Source organism: Cucurbita moschata, unplaced genomic scaffold (assembly GCF_002738365.1).
Source record: "Cucurbita moschata cultivar Rifu unplaced genomic scaffold, Cmos_1.0 Cmo_Scf00008, whole genome shotgun sequence".
NCBI lineage: Eukaryota > Viridiplantae > Streptophyta > Magnoliopsida > Cucurbitales > Cucurbitaceae > Cucurbita > Cucurbita moschata.
In genome coordinates this window covers 4,866,911-4,885,955 of record NW_019268524.1, presented here as the reverse complement: position 1 = coordinate 4,885,955, position 19,045 = coordinate 4,866,911, and the positions used below count along the sequence as shown (strand labels likewise).

The 19,045-nt window shown below is 37.8% G+C and overlaps 4 protein-coding genes across 6 annotated transcripts in view; 3 read left to right on the top strand and 1 right to left on the bottom strand.

Moving 5' to 3' along the window:
• The window catches only part of LOC111445890 (pentatricopeptide repeat-containing protein At4g04790, mitochondrial-like), a 12,923-nt gene extending 6,702 nt beyond the window's left edge, over positions 1 to 6,221 (top strand). For both annotated transcript variants that reach the window (XM_023084420.1, XM_023084419.1), the window contains exons 6-16: positions 441 to 548; positions 840 to 953; positions 1,846 to 1,941; positions 2,063 to 2,161; positions 2,338 to 2,457; positions 3,718 to 3,822; positions 3,928 to 4,092; positions 4,172 to 4,302; positions 4,400 to 4,478; positions 5,424 to 5,641; positions 5,769 to 6,221. In XM_023084420.1, the coding sequence (XP_022940188.1) occupies positions 441 to 548; positions 840 to 953; positions 1,846 to 1,941; positions 2,063 to 2,161; positions 2,338 to 2,457; positions 3,718 to 3,822; positions 3,928 to 4,092; positions 4,172 to 4,302; positions 4,400 to 4,478; positions 5,424 to 5,641; positions 5,769 to 5,970 (1,437 nt within the window). In that variant the 3' untranslated portion in view covers positions 5,971 to 6,221. The remainder of the gene's footprint in view (positions 1 to 440; positions 549 to 839; positions 954 to 1,845; positions 1,942 to 2,062; positions 2,162 to 2,337; positions 2,458 to 3,717; positions 3,823 to 3,927; positions 4,093 to 4,171; positions 4,303 to 4,399; positions 4,479 to 5,423; positions 5,642 to 5,768) is intronic.
• Positions 6,222 to 7,962: 1,741 nt separating this feature from the next.
• On the top strand, positions 7,963 to 12,631 carry LOC111445888 (autophagy-related protein 18f-like). 2 transcript variants are annotated; one of them, XM_023084418.1, is made up of 7 exons: positions 7,963 to 8,845; positions 9,374 to 9,838; positions 9,946 to 10,380; positions 10,484 to 10,720; positions 10,796 to 11,608; positions 11,699 to 11,862; positions 12,032 to 12,631. In XM_023084418.1, exons 1-7 carry the CDS (start codon positions 8,648 to 8,650, stop codon positions 12,357 to 12,359), a joined length of 2,640 nt encoding a protein of 879 aa, XP_022940186.1. In that variant the 5' UTR covers positions 7,963 to 8,647; the 3' UTR covers positions 12,360 to 12,631. The 2 variants fall into 2 exon arrangements, with proteins under 2 accessions (XP_022940186.1, XP_022940185.1); XM_023084417.1 differs by having other exon boundaries at positions 7,969 to 8,845; positions 12,020 to 12,631.
• Positions 12,632 to 13,576: 945 nt separating this feature from the next.
• Positions 13,577 to 16,548, bottom strand: LOC111445891 (transcription factor ILR3-like). The gene is made up of 5 exons (XM_023084421.1): positions 16,219 to 16,548; positions 15,520 to 15,582; positions 14,457 to 14,534; positions 14,200 to 14,362; positions 13,577 to 14,078 (listed from the first exon to the last, which is right to left on the bottom strand). The coding sequence occupies exons 1-5, from the start codon at positions 16,356 to 16,358 to the stop codon at positions 13,812 to 13,814; spliced, it is 711 nt and encodes a 236-aa protein (XP_022940189.1). The 5' UTR covers positions 16,359 to 16,548; the 3' UTR covers positions 13,577 to 13,811.
• A 565-nt stretch (positions 16,549 to 17,113) lies between these two features.
• Positions 17,114 to 18,162, top strand: LOC111445892 (photosynthetic NDH subunit of lumenal location 3, chloroplastic). The gene is made up of 3 exons (XM_023084423.1): positions 17,114 to 17,466; positions 17,547 to 17,833; positions 17,905 to 18,162. The coding sequence occupies exons 1-3, from the start codon at positions 17,196 to 17,198 to the stop codon at positions 18,001 to 18,003; spliced, it is 657 nt and encodes a 218-aa protein (XP_022940191.1). The 5' UTR covers positions 17,114 to 17,195; the 3' UTR covers positions 18,004 to 18,162.
• Positions 18,163 to 19,045: the final 883 nt, after the last annotated feature.

Here is a 19,045-nt window from a genome sequence, read left to right as displayed (position 1 = left end):
AAAAAAAAAAAAAAAAAAAAAAAAAATCGGATTGGTCAAATACTTATCAAGCTGGCAGCCATATTGATTAGAGAGGTCGAAGTAGATTTAGCAGCAGTGGTTCTTTTAATGATCACCATTCAGCAGGGTTTGCAGATTGCTTTTATTTATTCTTTTCTGGTCTTTATAAATGTCCAATGCAATGTTGAAATCTTGAGACCGAGGGCTTCTCTTCTGTCAAGTTATCATGAAGTCTTATTAGGGTTTCTACATACTCAGAACGATTGCTTGCAGTACATGCATGTAGATCTTTCTGCAGTTGTATCCTTCTGTAGTTGTCTGGGTATTAGACAATGCATAAGACTTTTTTTATGGATCTTCAAGGTTTTATTAAAGGAATAACTTCTTTTGTATTCTATCATTGATATCTTTCACTTTTTTTTTTTTTTGTTACGTGGAAGATTGAGGATATGGTTTCTAAGTTCAAGAGCATGCACTTGGAATTGGACATCAAGCCTTCATCTGTTTCATATGAGAAGCTCATCTGTTACTGTTGTGGTTCACTTAAGGTAAGGTACTGGGGGAAGATTGATAATCATAAATTTGTTTTGAACTACAGCGAAAACCTTTGCTTATTTAGAGTAAGATAATTTAAATTTGTTTGTCTTATTAAAGTTACAGCGAAAACCTTTGCTTATTTAGAGTAAGATAATTTAAATTTGTTTGTCTTATTAAAGTTACAGCAAAAACCTTTGCTTATTTAGAGTAAGATAATTTAAATTTGTTTGTCTTATTAATATCTTGGGTGCAGTTTCGATACTGCTTTGAAATTAGCTTTTTTCTTTTTAAATCTGATGTAGGTGCATATGGCTCTTGATATAGCAAATGAAATGTGTGATGCAGATTTCACACCATCCACAGATGTCTTGCACTCCATTTTACATGCTATGGATGAAGGCTGTGAGTTTAATTTGGTAAGTGTTTTGTCTTCTCTATTTTTAACTAATATTTGAAGTTAAATTAGTATTGTATGTCATGTGGTGTCTTCCATTCACATCTTCTTTTGGTTTTTTGCTTCTCATTATCTTGATATTTGCACTTTATATTTTGAACTTGCGTTCTTGAAGGACCTATGACAGAAGTTCCATTATTTTATTTTGTTTTATTTTTTGTTTTATATCCCTTAGGTGAAAGAATAAGATTGAATTTTAATAATTTGTGATGATATGGTTTACTGTATTTTTGTATTTATCCTGCATGATAAAAGGCAATGTGGCAGCTACTAGGTTTGGCCAGTGATTAGTGGTGTCTTGATATCTTTTGAGGTTACTAGTTCAAATCATAATGAGCAATTATTTAGGATATTAAATATTCTATGAGTTACCTAATACCAAATGTTGTAGGGGACTGGTCCTTATTATATTCGATGCAATTTTGGGATTCTGCATTCATTTTCACTATGACAGGGGATTGCACGCCTGCCAAAATGGTGAAGGGTAGTGAAGAGAGGGAACATTAGCAAGAAAGAAATAGAGGGAAGATTAAGTAGCAGACTGATTAGCTCAGACTGGAAAGTTTGTCATACACAAACAATTTAAATTTCCCATGTTGTTTGGCCTCTATGTTTAGTTTAAAATTCCTATGTTGTTTGGCCGTATTCTCTATATATTGTTTATTTTTACTGAAGATCTCAATGAACTTCAGTGAGATTTTATCTTTTTATCCATTTTTGTGGCAGTGCAACTGATTCTGCACGTATGTTTCCATGTGATTTCCTTATTTCTCATTTCAGTTCAGTTATCATCGCTGTGTTATTACCAATAACAATTATTTATTATTATTATCCTGGCTGTGCTTATTGCCAAGGTTCATCAAGTCTATTCACTCATATGTCGCCACAACCTGAAGCCGGATAGTGAAGTGTTCAGGAGAATGATAAGTCTGTGCATCAAGATGAAAGACGTAATTTTTTACTTAAATTTTGTTTTCATGTTCATTTTATTGTTATTTTATGTGCTCAAATGTATTGCATTTCAAAAATTGAACTTTCATGGATACCAAATTTTAATTTTGCTTTATGCAGTTTAATGGTGCCTATGACATGCTTAAGGAATCTGAGAAAATGAACTTTACTCCTACAGCTAGCATGTACAATGCTATCATGGCCGGATACTTCCGAGAGGTACCTTCTTCAGTTCTATGGTCGTCCCTCCTCCCTTCTCTATAACATAAATTTGACCTGTGAATGTACTTTGTGCATTTTCTGTCCTCATAATATAAAAGTTTCATTTTACACATTCATTCTCTTATTTAATATATAAACATTGGACGATGTTAACTCTTCCAAGTACTCTGCAGAAGAACACTTCTGATGGATTGATGGTTCTCAAGCAAATGGAACTTGCGGATGTAAAACCAGATTCCAAGACTTTCAGCTATTTGATCAGCTATTGTGAATGTGAGGAGGATATTATCAAGGTTACCACAGAACTCTTCAAACTTTATGTCTAATTTTTACGTGTAACAAGAATTAGAAAACACTTTTGATATCATATGCCTGGTTTCTTTCAATTTTCATTTGCAAGTGGCTTTGCCCCAAAAAAACAATTATTTCCACAGAATTCTTCAAACTTAATGCCTAATTTTTGTGTTTCAAGAATTAGAAAACACATTTGATACAATATGCCTAATTTCTTTCTATTTTCATTTACTAGAGGCTTTGCCCCAAAAAATAACTATTACCACAGAAGTTTTCGAACTCTTATGTCTAATTTTACGTGTAACAAGAATTCGAAAACACTTTTGATATCATATGCCTAATATCTTTCAATTTTCATTTATAAGTGGCTTTGCCCCAAAAAACAATTATTACCTATGATAGTGAATGTTACTTTTGTTTCTTGAATACAAGGATGGTGAAACCTAGTCTATATTGAAGTATTTAACATACTAAAATCCTCCTAAAATGGTAGGGAGAATAAAAGTCTAGTGGAAAATGCAATGTAACATCTTTTTGTTGATTCTTCACTTGGTTTGAACAAAGGTCAAACTGACATGTTCAGAAAACGTGCCCTAGATTGCTAATGCTATTATTATTTCTTCCAATGCCTGTTTTACATAGGATAAAACACATTGAAGTCAAATTTTATTTGTTGAGGGAAGTGGAGAAAGGTGATCAAGCATGTTCATCATAGTTTTGAATCACAGCTAGCTAGCGTTCTTATGAAGTTCTGCATTATAGATATTTGAATTTTTGTATAGCAAATTTGGTCTGACAAGAAAAATTTTGAGTATCATGATTTTCAGTTTTATTATTTATTCGATAAATCTAATTTTATTCAATTATTTTCATTTATATTTGACTTACAATTATGCATTGCAAGAGAAGTTTGTTTCTCAAACATTTCAGCATGGGTAACGTTGAGGTTATACTATTGCACCTACAATATCTTTACCATTTTTTGTTCATTTACTTGCTTCTTCCTTTCAAATTCCTTACTTTTATCTATAGTATTCCAAGTTCCAACCCCGCCTAGCAAACTCCTTCTTCACAGTTAGAGGACTGTGATAAACTGCCAGCATCTATCCCATATAACTAACCTAAATGCCTAACAAACCATGTTTTGTACTAATCACTGAAGATGTTGTTTTTTAAATTCAACTATTATTCACCCTCTTTAAACTATAAAGGCCAAGCATTATATGAATAAAGTTTTGAAGCCGCTTATCTTCCTGTAGTACTATGAAGAGCTGAAGAGTTCTGGAGTTCAAGCGACAAAGCATATTTTCATGGCCCTTATAAATGCATATGCTGCTCATGGACAATTTGAGAAGGCAAAACAGGTACTTGATCTTGATCTTCGTGTTTATATTCTTATAAAGATTTTCATAAGGGTTGGCCGAAGTGTACAATGTAAGATTATTTAGATATCATTTAATCTTTTGTAGGTTATATCAGATGAAGAAATACCAGTCAAGAACTTGAATGAAATTAGAAGTGTGCTAGTCTCTGCTCTTGCTTCAAATGCGCAAATAGCTGATGCCCTGAAAATTTATGATGAAATGAAACAAGCTGGATGTAATTTGGAGCCCAAGGCTGTCATCAGTCTTGTTGTAAGTTAAACGTCTGTAATGAATGATTATTACTTCTTCTCATTTTGTCAACTAAAGAGTATTTCCCCTTTGTCTCTAGGAGCACTATCCATTCGATTGGCCGATGAACAGAATGTTTCAGTTACTTGGTGAATTGCATCATGATCTCGACGTCTGGATAGATTCTTGTCGCAGAATTCTCTTGTTTTCTGTAAAACACAATGATCTGAGGTTCATCTATGGAATTTCTTTGCGTACTTGGATGGTTTGTTTTAGATTTATTCTCGTCTCCCACGAAAGAAACTCATTGTTTGTTTCTTTTTGGTAGTTCGACTGTCGATCTATTGAAGCAGCTCAGTTACAGATGTTGTAATGATGAAGTGATGATGGGAGTTGCTTTTGATGAGGTTTGTTATTCCCTTCCCATTATATTTGTTATGTACGACTCTCCATTTAAAGCACTTTTTGATATTTTTGTTAGATAATCATTTAGTGATTTTGAAAATCTTAAAACCACTAGAAAATACTTAAAATGCTTTAGTTGGTACTTTTTCGAAAAAAATGCTTATAGAAGTTGTGAGATCCCGCATTGGTTGGGGAGGAGATCGAAACATCCTTTTTAAGGGTGTGGAAACCTCTCCCTAGCGGACACGTTTTAAAAACCTTGAGGGTAAGCCCGAAAGGGAATGCCGAAAGAGGATAATATTTGCTAGCGGTGGGCTTCAACCGTTACAAATGGTACCAGAGCCAGACACCAAATGATGTGCCAGCGAGGAGGTTGTTCCCCGAAAGGGGGTAGACACGAGGCGGTGTGCCAGCAAGGACCCTGGGCCTCGAAGTGGGATGGATTTGGTGGGGTCCCACATCGATTGGAGAAAGGAACGAGTGCCAGCGAAGACGCTGGGCCCTGAAGGGGGGTTGATTGTGAGATCTCACATCGGTTGGGGAGGAGAACGAAACACCTTTTATAAGAGTGGAAACCTCTTCCTAGCAAACGCGATTTAAAAATCTTGAGGGTAAGTTCGAAAGGAAAAGCCTAAAGAGAACAATATCCGTGGTCTGTTACATAAGTGATCTTAGGTTTGTTACATAAGTATCACTTAGTTGAAACATTTCTTTCAAAATTCATCTCAATCTCACCCTAAAATGCCATAAAGCTAATGAAGAATTTGGTTTATGGGATTCGGTGCCTTTATTTACCTTTTAAGAGGAAAACATAGATGGTTCTATACAAATGGCCAGTACATCCTTCATAATCTTGTCCAAGTATTAAAAGACTACGAACCAGATGACGAGTTTTGAATCCGAGACAAATCTCCAAGCATTAACTTACAAATCGTTATCTTGTCCAGATTTTTTCCCTCATTGCAGAGTCCGAGCCATCATATTTAGAAACAGGCCTGCAATTGCTTCAATTCATAAAGAATGATCTCGGTCTATCTCCCCCACGTAGATGCCTTGATTTTCTCCTGGGTGCTTGTGCCAACGCCAAAGATGCAGAGAGCTCTCTCCTCATCTGGGAAGAATATGAAAAAGCCGGCCTCCCACACAATACTATTAGTTACTTGCGGTAAACTTATGATGTTATTGTTTATTATCTTTCCTTTGTATGAGTCCTCACTTGAACCTGTTTTGTTTTCTTCGAGCCTAAACGATCCATTTTGCGTGACTACTCTGTCCATGGGACATTTTTGCAGGATGTATCAAGCTCTCTTAGCATCTGGGGACCAAAAATCTGCAAAAGTTTTGCTTGAAAAAATTCCGAAAGACGATGCTCACGTTTGCTATGTAATCAAGGAATGCGAATCGGTTTATGTTGCCTCTTTCTCAGTAAAGAAGAAAAAAGGAAGACACAAGAAAAAGATGCTGAAAATGAGCATAAATGAAAGAGAGGTATGAATGGAGAAGTATATTAGTATTAAACTAACTTGCATTTTTGGGTTGTAGGAGTAAATTAGAGTATGATCATAGGTATGCATGTGAAGCCCTTTTATTTATTGAATCTAATATCATTTAAGACTCGACAATGTGGAAGAAAGATTAGACATTTGTTCAAGTAGATACATCATTGATAGTTGTAATAAAATCATCCACTTTTCCTTGGCAATAAAAATATGGGGAGAAATGATTGAAACTCCCTTTTCCTTTGCTCTTCTGTTTCAAATGTTTTTTCTTTTAATTTGCCGGTAGAGCTAGGATAGTTATTGTATGAGGTCTACCCAATGTAGATGTAGTTGCGCGTAATAGATCGACAGTTATTATATGAGGTCTACCTAATGCTAGATGCAGAGGTGCATAGTAGATCAATATGAACATCATGAGTTGTCCCGTAATAAAACCTGTTGCTGCTGATACTTTCTTCTCGGTTCCTCCTTCCATACTTGAGCTCGGAGAAGGAAGAGATAAGAGGACCTTATGGAGAATGTGGTCAGAAATCCATAACAGAGTCCGACCACAACGATCGTTGATTATCTTCATGCATAAAGATACTAGATTACCTAGTATAAAAGCTCGAGAAATGTAATAATAGTATATTTGACTTATAGAGATTCAAATATTTGATCTCTTAATCAATGATACATCTTTTATGTCAGTTGAACTATGTTTCCATTAGATGTCTATTCTATACTATGTTATTGATTGGTTTGGTAGAAGTAAGAAAATGATTCGTCTCTAGATATTAGTCATATCTCGAATTTGAACCAATTTTAACAATAGAACAAGGGACATTCTTTAAAATTTAAACTTATGATATCAAATTTTGGAGACTAATATTCTATAGAACTTAGTAAAGTAGTGCCCGTGTGAATTTGAAGGACACGTGAAGACTGGCTTGACAACGTTTTTGTTTTTAAGAAGAAACGTCGGTAAAGTCCCATTAAAAAAAAAACTTTCCATTTATGGCTAACAATAAACTAATTTTTATAATCGAAATTAATATTTTAAATTGAGATGAACGATAATTGATATTAAGAACATTTTCACTTAAAAACAATTCAAAAATGGATAATAGAAAATGAAAAAGAAAGTGATTTCTCATTCACATGTGAAGATTGATAAAGTCACGCAACTGTGAGATGTGACTTTCACCGCCACTTTTTGCCTTATCACTTAATACTTATCCCCAAATTCTCCTTAACTAATGGGCTCCTTCAATGGCCCAAATCCTCGTTCTAATTGGGCCTCTAGGCCCATATAATTATATCGTTTTTTTTTTTTTTTGTGACTAAATAATTATACAAACTTTATTATAAGCCTTTGTTATTGACATGTTAATAACAAGGAACAAAATAATCGGTTTAAATTAATAAGATGTTATTTAGCTAATAAAATAATGAAAAGTGTGTCTAAGCGAGTCACCAGACAGTGCGAGACACTGATTAAACTAACACTAGACTCTCTTTAGAGTAGAAGCGTTTTAAAATTATGAAGCTAACAATGATACAGGACTAAAGTAAGAAATATCTACTAGCGGTGGACTTGAACGATTACAGAAAATTTTAGGAGATATTAAGATACACTACTTTAACATAGTTTTCCAATTTTTGACTTAAGCTCTCGAGCTTAACGTTTACATTCCTAAACTTAAAACACCGACCCGAGTCGTAATCGACCCTACATGGACTTGATTTAAAGAGGGATATTATATTGTCAACGGAAAATAAAATAGTGTAGATATATTAGTTGAGCACACAGCCCTCCATTGATTAGACTATGCAGTGAAGCTTCTCCCCTTCCCTTGGCCAACAAGTTAACAAATTTTTTTGGAGAGAGAATTTGATGGCCTTGAGAAAAGGAAGAGACGTGCGAAGGGTTTAATTTCCAAAGCAGCAGAAAAAAGAGAGCCAACCCCAACTCCTGATTTCGCAATTAAGATATAAACAATTTTCGAAGAGAGATAGTGAGAGAGACGCTTTAATTTGCTGAAACAAAGATAAATACTTCCTTCTCCGTTATCCAAATACTCCAATACCGCTTTTCTTCCCTTATATTCTTCGCTTTTTAGATATTTTCCGGTGATTTCTTGGTTGTAATCTGGTTTCTGAATCTGTTTTTTCAACTAAATCGATTGATTTCATTGTTTTAACTTTTGGGGTTTCATTTTCTTGTTTAAATTTGAGCTTTCTTTCTGTTTTTATTTGATTCATTTTCAATTCTTTTGGCGGAGTTAAAAAGAGTTCGAAAAGTTCGTTTCAGCAAAGAAAAAGGGTACTTCGAATTTCGTATCGTTGTTCCCTGATTTTTTGTCTTCCTTTTATCTATTCCTTTTGTGGGTATTGAGATTTTGTTTACTGGGTTTGCACCCTTTTCGTTGCTTGGTGCAAATGACTCATGATCAGAATTGAGGCGATTTAGTTTCATTGATTTGGGAATTCTCTTCTGTTGATTATGTGAGTTCTTAAAAGGGTCTGATGATTGCTGATGATTGAAGCAGATGGAGAGTTGGAAATTGAATGTGTTGAAATTTAGAGGGGCTGTTTCTTTCCTTTTAGTAATTGCTGGTGATTGACAAGAAACAGGGTGGGGTTATGATTAGAGTGGAATTTGTAGATTATTTTGCACTTCGATTCTGGGGATGGGGAATGATAGAGCTGTAAAACAACAGGGAACCGTAGCGCGCTCTGGGCGTGCTCATGAGTTCATATCAAGTTCGTTTCGTGCTTTTTCTAGTTACATGAAGATTGTTTCTGCCGGTGCTTCGACTGTGGCACGGTCCGCTGCATCAGTGGCATCTTCTTTGGTGGATAAGGATGATGAAGCAAATGGCTTCCAGGTATGTGGTGGACTTTGATGAAATTCAAATACTTGCATGAATGGCTGCTTTCTTCATTGAATTTGTTGGAATAATGATGATTTCTGCTGAACCCATATGAATTTGTGGTTAAGTAGCGTTTTTCAGTGTGTATTTGTAATCTCCTAATAAAAATAAGGTTTTAGTTGCCTTGTATTTCAAACAAAGTTGTTTATCTTGCATGAACACAATATGAATGTAAACGTGTTCTGTCATCACGCATGTCCTGCTGGATCTTTTCCAACTTTTGCTGCTCTGTTGTGCGATGTAATTGTGTTTGTGGAATGTGTAGTCACTTTATTATGAGCGTTGTAGCCCATCCTTGTTCTGTTCTTGATTTGACAAAGGAGTTCTAATCTCTAAGTTCTTTATGGTTTCATAAATTTGGTAATTCTTGCCAATTTATTGTAGTTCGATCGGTATGATGTTGGCACCTTTTCATTTTGTTCTTGTTTTTCTCTGGATAAATGGGTGATTATTGATTCTTTGCTTCATTGTTATATGATAAAGGTGAACTGGGCTGGTTTTGACAAGTTAGAGTGGGACGACAATGTCGTTCGACGGGTTCTTCTGTTAGGTTATTGTTCGGGTTTCCAGGTTTGGGACGTTGAGGAAGCAAATAATGTCCAAGACCTGGTTTCTCGTTACGATGGTTCTGTTTCATATATGCAAGTGTTGCCCAGACCAATACCGTCGATGAGATCGGGTGATAAGTTTACAGAAAGTAGACCATTGCTGGTGCTTTCTGCTTATGGTTCCATTACTGCTGGTTTTAAAATTCAGGATCGAATAGCAACTTCTGGCAATGCAGCCGTCCCAAAGGTCCAGGAACCAGCCGATGCCGGTTTTATGCCTACTTTTGTTAGGTTTTATTCCTTGAAATCTCAAACCTACGTGCACGAGCTCAAATTTAGATCGGTTGTTTATTCTGTGAGATGCAGTCCCCTGGTTGTTGCCATTTCTCTCGTAACTCAGGTACGTTTGCTCACTCGAGCAGCTGCAGTCTTATTATTCGTCCTTGTAAAACATTAAACATAAATGTAGGCTGTTTGGTTGGGAATTTGAGTTCTTTTGTCCCACAGATACACTGCATCAATGCTACAACTTTGGAGACAGAACATATCATTCATACAAATCCTGTTGCTTCTGGATTTCTGTGTTCTGGAGGAGGTATCGGTTATGGACCCCTTGCGCTGGGATCCCGGTGGCTGGCTTATAGTGGAAGTCCTATCACCGCGTCGAATGTAGGGCGAGTGACACCACAGCACTTAAAACCTTCTGCTAGTTTATCTCATTCTTCTTTAAATGGAAGTTTAGTTGCTCACTATGCGAAGGAATCGAGTAAGCAACTTGCAGCAGGCCTTGTTACCATCGGTGATAAGGGTATTAAGAAGCTATCGAGATATTACTCGGAGCTCTTGCCCGATAGCAACAATTCTCATCAACATGGAGCTCAGGGTTTGAATGGTATTGGATATCTTAAAGATCATGTGGCTGATGCAGATAGTGTTGGAATGGTCTGTGTTTTCTCTGATTGAGTATTGATTATGCAATTGAATTGATTTAGCTATGATGGTAAAAAGATCTAAAGTGATAACATCTCGTACTTTTCGATATCAGGTTATTGTGAAAGACATTATCAGCAAATCGGTTATCACACAGTTTCGGGCTCATAAGAGCCCTATTTCTGCTTTATGCTTTGATCCGAGCGGCACCATCTTGGTGACAGCTTCTATTCAGGGTCATAACATAAATGTTTTCAACATTACGCCGAGTTCGAGTTCGAATTCATCTGTGTCTAGTACTGGTGCGTCTTATCGCCATCTCTACAGACTCCAACGAGGCTTCACTAATGCAGTAAGAGGAATGCAATTTTATTTCATTGTTGTGACGTTTTCAGTGTCGTAATCGTGTTTTTTGATCTATTATCAGGTCATACAAGACATCAGTTTCAGCTATGATAGCAACTGGATCATGATTAGTTCGTCCAGAGGGACGAGTCATCTCTTTGCTATAAACCCTGCTGGAGGACAGGTGAATTTCCCATCTACTAGTTCTGCTACCAGAACTGATGGGTTAGTAGTTCCTGCAAGACAAACCGTTCGGTTGGTCGATTCTGGTTTACACATGCCTCGTAAGCAGAATGAATGTGCTACTAGAGGTCCGATTACGCTTTCTGCTGTTAGTAGAATACATCATGGAAGTAATGGCTGGCGAGGCACTGTTAGTAGTGCTGCAGCTGCTGCTACGGGTAGAATCGGTTCTGTTACGGGAGCTATCGCTTCAGCTTTCCACAACTGCAAGGGAAATGCTTTGCATATGGACCATGGATCGTCCGAGGCTAGGTACCACATATTAGTTTTTACTCCAACTGGAAGTATGATACAGTACGTGTTGCGAGTGGGTTTAGATTCAGCCATAGCTTTACCGATATCCAGCACAGCTCTCGACTTAGTTCCTGAGTTCGATGCAAGAGTAGCAGTTGAAGCAGTCCAGAAATGGAATATTTCTCAGAAACAAAACCGTAGGGCCCGAGATAATAACGTTGACATATACGGTGACAATGGAGCTTTAGATTGCAATAAAAATTACTGTGTTGAAATGAATGGAAAGCCTTCTGTTCTTGAAGCTAGTGGCACTGTCTCGAAGGCAAAGACTTGCACGGAGGAACAACACCACTTGTATATCTCGGAAGCGGAACTGCAGATGCATGCTGACCGTACTCCGCTGTGGACAAAACCCGAGGTACTTGCTGTTTGACTCGTATCTCTTCCAGATATATGTCTCATTTGTTTGATATTGGCATGCCTGCATCCCTTTTTTATTGATGAACAGATATATTTTCAAGTGATGGCAAGAGATGGTGTCAAAGGTGACGAAATAGATCAACTAGGAGAAACCGAAATCGAAAGGATCCCGACTCGTATGGTTGAAGCTCGGTCGAAGGACCTAGTTCCAGTTTTTAACCATCTTCAGTTACCTAAAATCTCACAGACAAGGTGAGGTAAATTTTAGATGTCGATGAACGTAATCTTTTATGCTTTGATGATGAGCTTAACGTCGTCGTCGTAAATTATATATGAACAGAACGCCTGCTATCACTCACACACAACTCCTGATTTTTGCTTCTCATCATATTAGTCCTCTGAAATTCAGGTCTTTAAATAGGAACAGTGACCAACTATTGCTGCACCAGAAGTCCGACCTATTTGAAAATGGAAGGCAATCAAGGGGGAACGATGCGAGTCCCAATGGGTCGGTTATCAGCAACGGACCTAAAGGAACGGGTAAGCATGGTTACAAATTGGTGACAGAAACCAAGGGCGTTGTAAATGGCTATGAAGGCCCAAGGTCGTTGCATCCCGAGCTCGATAATGTAAATAATTGTACAGAGAGCTTAAGCATGGAGTGTTGTCAACCCAAGTCTGTAAATAACCATGAAAGTGGCGTGGAGGTGGAGGATGATTTTGAAGGCATATGTGATTTGTTTGATTAGAGAGGTAAGTAATGCTATGAACTTTGGTCAACTCTCTGGTTTGCAGTTTATTCTTTTATTTCTGTTGGAAGTTTCATTAATGGATGAAGTGTAGATATGGTGTTTTAATGGCGTTTCATTTAATGGTTCCTTTGTAAATGACAGAGCTAAATTATGTCTTCTCCAACTGGCTGTCTTGTAATGTAAATAATAGAGACTTGCCATTAAAGCTGCGCTGAGTTGATGTGAAATTATGGTTCATTTGAATGTGATTCACTGTGTTGCACAGTGGACATGAGCATTTATGTTGTTTGCTGCTGCCTCTGAGATGTGTTCCATTTTCTCTTTGGATTCTCTTTTCATGACTTTCGAGTTTCATTTAATCGGTGGGGATTTTCCTTGAATGAGATTAGAGGATCTCTATTTGGGTAATAGAGAAGGATTGGAGAGCGACTTCTCCCCGTTAATTGGAATGGGACGGAGATTATATTGTCCTTGATCCTGTCTAAATCTCTGTTCCTCACCTTTTGTATTATATTAAATGGAGAATGAAATAGGAGATAGAGACGGAGATTGATAGAGTCAATCGTAAGGTCCTTCAAACAGGTCCTTCAAACAAGTTGTTACCTTTTCAAACCAAAAACAGCCTTATATGTTTGAATTGATTGTGTTGTTCACAAATTGCAATAATAAAACCAGCAATTGGAACTTAATTTGGACGAATTCTATTCCATTTGGAGAACTTTTCTCATACGTCTTGGAAATAATAGGCAATCCAAGTTTGAATTTTTATTTTTCTTTTTCTTTGAAGGAAGAGAAATCAAATTTTACTCTTTAAACTTGGTGGACTTTAGAATGTTTGTGAAAAGATCATTTTGATGCTTATTTTCTTCGAGTATGTGTATTAGTACGTTAATACAAGAAGAACTATTAGAATAATAAAGGGCTAGGAAGAGATGAGTTTAAGCCTTAATAGCCCACCAAGTCTAATCTCAATCTCGAGACACGACTTGGCTAATAGGGTGACGATCAAGTGGGCCGAGTGGCACAGTCATGCTGATGGTCAAGTGTGTAGAACATGGCTAGTAGGGTGATAATCAAGTGGGCCGAGTGGCACACTTCAATTATACGTAGTGTGCAACGTATAATTGAAGGGCTAAAGATCAGTGGCAATGGCTTCCCCAACTTCACTATTCACCACCAGAGAACGCGGAAAGGGCATGGAATGGAGAGAGTCATTTAGCAAATCACTCAAATCACATTTACAATTACAAAATAGTACTTGTTCTTCTTTCAAGTATCCAATGACACATATGATAGTCAGTCCCAAAAACAATTGACAACCCTACAAACTACCAATACTAATATATATTGCTCCACAATGACAGAATAAATATTGAAGTTAAGGATAAATTCCCAAGCAACCAGATGCTGCCAGTGGAATTTTACAGGAAATCTCAGCTGGTCACCGAGTTAGGCGACGGGTGGCCGGAGTACGTGGTCCTGTGACGTGTCGACTGCAGCAGGAGGCATGAACTGCCACATGGCTACACTTGGGTGGTAACCAATGAAAGGAACTAACTTATTACCGCCAGGAGCTTGACTCTGAGCAGCAAATGTGGGGATTGGTGGAGGTAAGAAGCCAGCAGGGTGAGCATGCATGGACTTCACTTGCTGCTCTAGCTTCTCCTTGTCGGCCTTCAGCCTCTGCTTCTCGTCACGAAGCTCGTTCTTCTCAGCCTATACAAGATTGCGAGAAATGAAATATTATTATCAGACTTCTCCATTCAAATGCATCAAAAGCAATCAAAGCGAGCTAATATAATGGCACGTCTTTGGCAAGAAAGCGAAATAAACGTACCTTCAGTTCTTTAATCTTATCCTGCAGACTTGAATTTGATTCCTTTAGTTTCTGGGCTTCGCTACGTAACTGATTCACCATTCGAACAGCATCAACTAAAATTGCAGCCTTGTCGGTTTTGGGTGTCCTTCCAGGTTCCAAAATGGAGCCCAGTGTCAGAAACCTGTTTTGTGATGCACATAACAATTTGATTTGTTGAGGTAACAGACAATCGTTATAAACATAGATAAATGGGGGGTTCGGGATCGAGGAAGTACTTCTCGTTGAGCCTATCTCTCCGCAATTTTTCCCTACATGCTTTGGAGCTTGATCCACTACATGAATCAGATCGGACCCTGCAGCATAAAACGAGTATACTTTATTTGATGCTATATCATATTTTCCTTCCCACTTTTAGTTTCATTTGTTACTATATCTATTTACACCTAGTTAAACCAACTCAACATCTTAACATGGTAAGCCAAATTTCACAATGGAAAAAGGACGTAAAATAAATAAATGGATCCTTAGCCTTTTACTAAATAACATTGATTAGGACACTAGATACGATATCAATACGAATAATCAGCTTGATGTAATATAGTTATAATAAAAAGCCACAAACAATTTATTAGGTGCCAAACACTTACCACAAGATACTAATAAATTGCCATATCAAAGGGAAATTACAGTATAACTATAGCCTTTCGAGTTGGAAACTCGCTCTCGAGTCCCACAATGGTCAATTCCACTAAAATGAACTCCCCTCTAAAGTCCCTATCTCCCTCTATTTATAACTAAGTCACCCTATCTAATTACTACTATGCCATTACTAATATCCTACATATCATCTCCATACAATCCTATTAGAACTCTCACATATAATTGCATTGAAGTTCAAATAAAGGAAGAATCATAGCTTTATCACTCCCTCCCATCCATGCCATACAACTGAATGCTCTTCAGTTAACACATATCTGACAAGTGAGTAACCATCGAAAGTGCTGTGACCGGAGTAAAAGATCACAAAGACTTAAATTTCAGCAGTAAGATAAAATGTAAACCTAGTTTCAAGTCGATTAGAACATAAACTGGATACAAATTTCTGGAAATTTTAAATTAGAAAAGACCTCACTGTACAAGTAATGACTAACTAAAATGCTTGCATAAAGTCGATTCATGCTGTTTGTGCCAATAATAATACAGCTAATATATTTCTAATGATATTGATTCCCAGATCATCGTTATGGAAAAGACTTCAAAGCAGAAATATTACCAAGAGTCAAAAGGTTGTTTATATTGAACAGACAAGATTAAGAAGTAATAACGAAGGTCTCGTACCTCTTCTTGGAGCCAGATTCTAGACGACCATCCAGATCTGCCGATGACCCATCAATTTCCGCACTAGAATAACATGTCCAAAGAAAAAGAACTAAACATCAACAAAATTTACATTAATATGTCGAAAAAAGTAAAAGACAAATCTTTCTACATGCCACCGGAATTCAACATAACATACGAAACTTTCCTCACAGAGAAACTACCATTTATACAAATTCATATAAACCTAAAAGCCAAGACGCACAATCATCCTTACAATCTTACAGTTACCAAAATACAACAACACATAGTTCTTGGTATATTCACGCCCCCAACGTCTTGTTAATCCCACCCATCACCCCTGTGGACACTAAATCAATCCGGTCAACAACCTAATAGTTCACCAAACAGAACCAGTAGTATCTATAAACCATTTTCCTCAAAACCTCAGAGTTTTCCAGTCATAAAACTCGGAAGTCCGAACTCATTACTAGCTCAATCCAAAAAAGTTCCAAAGCAGGTTGAGATCTTCTCCAATATTAATCTGGACGGCAATTAAAGGGCCACTCCACCTCCCATAATTCGGCAAGTACACGAAAACCCGGGAAGAAACACAAAAAACAAAACACCATTCGAAGCAAACAAAACCTAATTTAGCTTTCGATACGAAAAAAACAAAAACAAGCTTAAGAGCTTAATCGATAGAGATCTGAAGATTACCCGACATCATGGGTGCCATCAAAGGGTTGAACAGCCCACGAGAAGCTCGAACTGGTGACTGGGAAATTCGCATCCGAAACGGGGATGTCATCGATCAAACCATAATCAAACAACCAATTGGAATTTTCAGGGGATACCATTTTCTCAAACAACAAGAACAACAACAACAACAACGAAAAGCGTTACTAATCCGATCAGAATGATAGTTGAAAGCAAAATCAGAGGACCAGAATTAGGGTTAGGGCAATTGAAGGAGATGAAAAATTTGGGGACGATAAAATTCGTTGAAGATTGGGGATTGGGGGCGTATTATTGTTGGTAGGTGTTCGGCCATATTGGGGGATTGAGTGGGAGAGACACGTCATCCTAACGCGTGAATTACATTTTGGGTCAGAAATAAAACGGTTGCCGGTTGCTGAGCCGGCGGTCGGTCGGAATCGGTTTTCGTACGAGTCGAAACGGTTCGGTCCATTTTCTAACTTGACTTCTATGATATATTATTTACATTGAATATAAGTTTTATAATAATATTATTAAGAAACTAGAATATGGTGATGGATCAAGATTGAGACACTCCAACTATATATTATAAATAATAAATCAAAAAATATTATTAAATTAAATATCAACGAACACATTACATCATCGACCAAAAGGCCAAATATTTTAATTTTAATTTTGTAATTAAAGGACTAAATTTTAATTTTATTTTTAATAGGTTCGTCAATTTTAAAAAATATACCAACATTTATTCGGTAAAAAATAAAAAATTTAGAAATTTATTTTTAAGGACTTATTTAAAAAAAAAAAGAATTTTTGTTTTTTTTTCATGACAAAATTACCAAAATAACCTCCATGAGGATATCCTTTTGAGTGGACAGTAAAGGACACCATGAAAGGGGAAACGGATAACTGAATTAGAAGCTCTGCCTCTTTCTATTGCCAATTCCTCCGTTTCTCTTCAAAGCTTTGCATCAATGGCTCGTCTTGCGAACTTAAACGGTGTCTCGGAGAAGTTCTCCGCCATTCCCAAGCTTTCGAAGCTTCAAAAGACTCGTAAGAGATCGAAAATAATGGGGCTTCTCGAGAAACAAGCGGAGGTTTCCTCTCATGAAGTCTCATTGACAAGAAGATTAGCTCTTACCAGTCTCACATCTGTCGCTCTCTTTGGCAATGCATCGGTCGAGATCGCTTCTGCTAACGAGTACTGGCTCGATGGCCCTCTGCCAATCCCTTCTGTTTATAACAGTAAGCTTTCTGTTTCTTCATGTAGAATAAGTTGTAAGTCGTTTGGTGTTTGTTAGTTCATGATGAATTCTTTGTTACAGACATAGCGAACGAGAAAACAGGTACTCGATCGTTTTTGAAGACGGGGATTTACATAGCTAACATAGGGACGGAAGGGAGAAAATACAGATTGAAGAGATATGCGTTTGATCTTCTGGCTATGGCGGATTTGATTGGGAAAGATACTTTGAACTATGTGAGGAAATATCTTCGACTCAAATCGACGTTCATGTACTACGATTTCGACAATGTTATTTCGGCAGCAGAAGACGGTGAGAAGCAGCCTCTCACCGACTTAGCAAACCGATTATTCGACAACTTCGAGAAGGTAAAGAACAAAAAAGCTTACAAAAATCTGCAATTCTTGAAGCTGAAGTTTCTTGTTTCGTGTGTTTGTAGCTTGAAGATGCAGCAAAGCAGAAGAATCTGAGTGAAACTGAAGCTTACTATCAACAGACAACGCCTATACTTCAAGAAGTTATGGATAGAATGGCATAAACTGTGGAAGTTTTTGAGAAGATTAAGGATCAGTTTCCTTTTTTTTCCACTGTTCTTCTGTTGTTCTTGTTTATAATTCGATTCGATTTTGCATCCATATATAAATGTGGCGTAACGATGCAATAATAGTGGTTCGAGTGTTTAATCTTAGTTCAACAATCTAGATTTTGTCTTAAACGGGAGGGGGGACGATATCGATCAGGCAAACAAGAAGTGTGAGATTTCACATTGGTTGGGGAGAAGAACGAAACATTCTTTATAAGGGTGTAGAAACCTCTCCCTAGACGACGTGTTTTAAAACCTTGGGGGAAGCCCGAAAGGGAAAGTTCAAAGAGGACAATATCTGCTAGGGGTGAATTTAGGCTGTTACAAATAGTATCAGAGTCAGACACCGGGCGATGTGTCAGCAAAAAGATTGAGACCCAAAAAGGGGTGGACACGAGGCGGTGTGTTAGCAAGGATGTTGGGCCCCGAAGGGTGGTGGATTTGGGGGGTCCCATATCGAGGAACAAGTACTAGTAAGGACGCTAGGCTCTGAAGGGGAGTGGATTGTGAGACACGAAGCGGGGTACCAGCAAGGACTCTCGGGGGTGGATTTGGGGGGTCCCACATCGATTGGAGATGAGAACGAGTACCAGCAAGGACGTTGGGCCCTGAAGGGATGTGGATTTGAGATCCCATATGGGTTGGGGAGGAGAACGAAACATTCTTTATAAGGGTGTAGAAACCTCTCCCTAGAAGACGCGTTTTAAAACCTTGAGGGGAAGCCCGAGAGGGAAAGCCCAAAGAGGGCAATATCTGTTAGTGGTGGGCTTGGGCCATTACAAATGGTATCAGAGTCAAACACCGGGCGATGTGCAAGCGAGAAGACTGAGCCCCAAAAAGGGGTGGACACGAGGCGGTGTGTTAGCAAGGACGCTGGGCCCCGAAGGGTGGTGGATTTGGGGGGTCCCATATCAAGGAACGAGTACCAGTAAGGACGCTAGGCTCCGAAGGGGAGTGGATTGTGAGACACGAAGCGGTGTACCAGCAAGGACTCTCG